General features: G+C 34.5%; 1 protein-coding gene across 1 annotated transcript; it reads left to right on the plus strand.

The window, feature by feature from the left end:
* Nucleotides 1-2,261: 2,261 nt before the first annotated feature.
* On the plus strand, nt 2,262-3,607 carry LOC111903890 (AT-hook motif nuclear-localized protein 20). Its single transcript, XM_023899664.3, has one exon. The coding sequence runs from the start codon at nt 2,461-2,463 to the stop codon at nt 3,271-3,273; it is 813 nt and encodes a 270-aa protein (XP_023755432.1). The 5' UTR covers nt 2,262-2,460; the 3' UTR covers nt 3,274-3,607.
* Nucleotides 3,608-4,869: the final 1,262 nt, after the last annotated feature.

Genomic DNA, 4,869 nt, shown 5'->3' on the forward strand with positions numbered 1-4,869 from the left:
CCATAACACTATCAGGTGTCGATGTATGGTAGCTCCATACGAGATGACCAAACATAATGGGTCCCGATCGGGCAACTGTTAGCGGTATGTCTGGTCATCTCTCAGAATAGGATCACAACACTTGACCATTCTAGGTTGTCTTGGGAATTATCTTGTTAGTGTAGGCTCATATCCCACAAAAGTAGATGAAAGGTAATACCCTATTCATCAAATTACTCTGAAGGCTAGGGTGCCTTTAGACTTACACCGACCAAGGGATCCCTTAGCTATGTAGTCAAACCCTTACCTTAAACGATTCGTCGGGGTGATAATTCTCTTTATTAATCTTGGACTAGGTTTTGTGAGGATCGCAAATAATATATATGTAGAAATGTAAGCCTATATGGATATAGAATAGTAAACAACTGGTTTTGCGGGTTTGATTATTAAGGAATATATCATATCAATATCGTGGGATTGAAATCCTATGTATCTCACCAGGTTTCCCTAACCCGACCCACCTAGTTTAGATATATCACGTGTATCAAGACTTAAGCTATTAGAACTTGATTAGGATGTTGAGTGATTAAGAAACATCTTGCAATAGTATTCAAGACCATCATGTCTTTACGCTTTAACTTATGTATCTGTATTGATTATGATATCCTTAGGGTTTTAACATTTTAGAAATGATTTTTAAAGCGTAAAGAAAAGTTTAATTGGTTCTGAAAATTAGAGGATATCACATTACAGTCCTTAAATATGGCCCAAAACCCCGATATTAAGGTTTTTACTTTGTGCAGTTACGCCTTGCGTACCACAGGCTACACCCTGTATAGCTTACTAGAAATACGTCCCAACCTTCATCGATTATGCCCTACATACTTAGAGTACACCCTACGTAGTGCAGGGCTCCCATTTTCCAACTCAACTTCAAACAACCATAACTTTTCCGCTTCAACTCCGTTTTCAACATTCTTTATATGTACGGAAATGTATTGAAGAGCCCCACAATCTTATCTAGTTACTATGGACCAAAAACATATCGAACTAAAATCCTTAATTTATACAAGAAACCCAATATATCACCTTTCCAAATTTACCCTTCGCTTCAAGGCACAAATCATGGGATTTAATTACTTAATCACACATTACCAACATCCGAAAGAGGCTTAAACCCTATTCCTTTGAATCCAAATACCATCACTTTATTGAATTTCCGCCCGATGTCTTGAAATTAGAGCATTACTAAAACCAGGTGTTACAATTAACTTCTTCTCTCCTTGAAGACTCGATGATCATATATGATTTGGCGTTGCTTAGGCCACATAAAACAAAGGCTAAGCCAATGTTTCCATACTTCTACTTTAGAGTTGACGTTATAGATTTTTATTTATGTTAACTTTTAGTATTTTTGTTGTTGTCTCATAAGAGTCTGACGTTCTAAACTTCTCATAAATATTCAATTTTATCTAATACTATGATTAATAAATTTTATTGTTGTCGCATAAGTATAATTTTATATTGTTTTATATTTTTAAAAATGTTATATCAAACAAATAAACTATCATGTTAATAATATATCATTGGATGTCGAGATAAAGTTTATTTTGTTAACAGAAAACTTTAAATTATAAAATTTTGTTTTCAACTTATTTGTTCAAATATATTAGATTATTTTTTTATGTCAATTTTAAAAAGAAAAATGAAAAAGTTAGTAATATATATATATATATATATATATATATATATATATATATATATATATATATATTGATAATAATAAGTAAATTCTTCAACTTATTATATATATATATATATATATATATATATATATATATATATATTATATATATATATATATATATATTGATAATAATAAGTAAATTCTTCAACTTATTAATAATAATAAGTGAGATTTTCTTTTTATATAAATTAATTATAAAATTATTAGGTCAAATATTTTTTTTAATATTTGAGAGAGAGAGAGAGAGAGAGAGAGAGAGAGAGAGAGGAGAGAGAGAGAGAGAGGAGAGAGAGAGAGAGAGAGAGAGAGAGAGAGAGAGAGAGAGAAGAGAGAGAGAGAGAGAGAGAGAGAGAGAGAGAGAGAGAGAGAGAGAGAGAGAGAGAGAGAGAGAGAGAGAGAGAGAGAGAGAGAGAGAGAGATTATAAAACCTTGTAGTATACACCACCAACCAAAACCTAAAGACAGTCTTTAGTTTTAGATAAAAACAAGGTTAAAGTATATATCTATGTATTTAAAGAGGGTGGGAGAGAGGGTGGGAGAGAGGGAGGGGAGGGGGAGAAAGCAACTTGTTATAAAATATAAAACCTTTGATAGATACACCCAAACCCACCAAACGAATAGTTCACAAAGCTAGCTCCAGACTTATTTGCTTCTATACACAAAATAGTTCAATCCAGTTAATTTGAGTGCTAGCTCTGATCATCGGACTATTTCCATCTTTCTACATCAATATCATGTCTAACCGATGGTGGACCGGCCCGGTCAACGTGGCCGGCGTAGAAACATCATCTCAGGCCATCAAGAAGCCAGATCTGGGTATCTCAATGAACGATGCCACCACAGGAAGTGAAGAAGATGAAAGAGACAACAACAGCGATGATCCCAGAGAAGGTGCAATCGATCCTTCTAACCGTAGGCCTCGAGGCCGACCTCCGGGGTCCAAAAACAAACCAAAACCACCGATTTTCGTCACCAGAGATAGCCCCAACGCCCTCCGCAGCCACGTCATGGAGGTAGCGAGTGGTACAGATATCGCAGAAAGTATAGCTCAATTTAGCCGAAAACGACAACGCGGTGTGTGTGTGATGAGTGCTAGCGGCACAGTCATGAACGTAACCCTAAGACAACCTTCGGCACCTGGCTCAGTCATGGCTCTACAAGGCCGGTTCGAGATTTTATCCCTAACCGGCGCCTTCTTACCGGGTCCTGCACCACCTGGATCCACCGGGCTCACTATATATTTATCTGGAGGCCAGGGCCAGGTTGTGGGTGGTAGCGTGGTGGGATCATTGGTAGCATCAGGACCAGTGATGGTCATAGCCGCCACGTTCTCCAACGCTACCTATGAAAGACTCCCGGTTGAGGAAGAGGAGGAAGCGGATAGCGTGACACCTGGGCTAGGTGGCGGTGGATCACCACCGCAACTCGGAATGGGTGATCAGAATCCGATGGCAGGGTATAATATGCAGCCGAATTTGATCCCAAATGGTGGTGGACAGATGAACCATGAAGCTTTTGCTTGGGCTCACGGCCGGCCACCATACTAGTGAAAGTAAGGTAATAAGTTCAAATTTAATAATGATCATATTATGATATTAATATGAATTATTAAATTAAAGGATAAATTAATTAATTTTATTTTAGGAAAATTGTGTTCTCGCATACATACAATCATGAACTTCATATTGTAATTAAGTAAGGGGAAAAATAATAATAAATAATTTGAGGGTTTGTATAGCTTTCTTTGACATGATTGAAGTTTTGATAATCACATGTTGTAATGTTGTAAAATACATGGTTTCTGTCTATTGTCTTTTAGTGCTTAAAAATATATTTGTATGTTACATATTTAATTTATAGTTGGCCAGTACTTACTTGTAATCTTGATTATTGTATTTTGTTGATTTAAGTTATTAAGTATATATATCAAACCAAGTAATTAAACATAATTTGTATACTTTGCTTGACATGATTAATGGTCGTGAATTTAATTAGAAATAATAATGTTGTAATTCGAATCATGTATAACTTTGCATACTAACGCCTCGTTAATATTATTTTATTAAGTTTACACCTATGTCTTTTTATATATTTTAAAAAACAAGATTTTCATGTTAAATGTCTATTAGTGATCTTTTATTTAATAAAAATCAATATATTGATTAAATTGCAAACAATATAGAAACTTCTTTTTACCAAAACATAAAATTAAAAGGTTCACTACACCACCACCGTCTTTGTTGATAAAACAGTTAATAAGTGAACAACAATAAATATTTTTTCCAAGCAAAGTTTGCCAATATTGGTAAAATTAAACCAAACTGAAATGTCCCAACATCCTGATCTTCAAATGACTTTGATAATAAAATAACAACTTTAGTCAAAAGAAAAATCACTAATATATTATGAGAATCAACAATAATTCCTAAAAATAAAATTAAAGATAAACACACCGAGATTTATATATAAGATCCAAATCAGGAGCGGGGCATATTACCTAAAGTTCCACTACTGATAATAATATTTACAATGCAACGAAGTTGAAGAAAATACAACTATTTGGGATTAATAAATGTTGAGTAATTTGAGAGAGACAAGAAAATAGTTCGTTTTTAAGGTTTAATAATAGCTAAATACCCTCACTAGCTTCAAAACAACCAAAACAGGCATTTTAGTGTCTCAAGCTGTATCAGGTGTTTCTCTATTTCTCATGTCGAGAGTTCAAGTCTTGTCATTGATATATGTGAAATTAACGTTCGAAAAATACTAAATAAAAATTTAATTTTACAACAATCAAAATCATTCATTCATTATCCATAAGATAATCAGAGTATATAAGTATTCTCCAAACATTAGTGTAAGATCATAAAATAGATAGTGCGAACAAACTTCAGTAGATGCAACGCGATAAAGTCGGACATTTCCCTTTCACTACTACAAACACTACAAGAAAGGGAAGTATTAGCGGCGACACGTAATTGACGCGTTATATGTCGCCGATAATAGTGGTTGTCGCTGCTAAAGGCGTCGCCGCTAATTCTTATACAGTATCGATCCGCGTCAAATGAACCCTGTCCGTTCGATCTGCTTTTCATCCAACCGTAGGAAATGAGAAAAAAAAGGCGTTGAGTTTTCCCTCAAAG

Source organism: Lactuca sativa, chromosome 9 (assembly GCF_002870075.4).
Source record: "Lactuca sativa cultivar Salinas chromosome 9, Lsat_Salinas_v11, whole genome shotgun sequence".
Taxonomy (NCBI): Eukaryota; Viridiplantae; Streptophyta; class Magnoliopsida; order Asterales; family Asteraceae; genus Lactuca; species Lactuca sativa.

Excerpts from the sequence above, each read along its gene's own strand:
- LOC111903890 (XM_023899664.3), top strand. The coding sequence starts at position 2,461 with ATGTCTAACCGATGGTGGACCGGCCCGGTCAACGTGGCCGGCGTAGAA.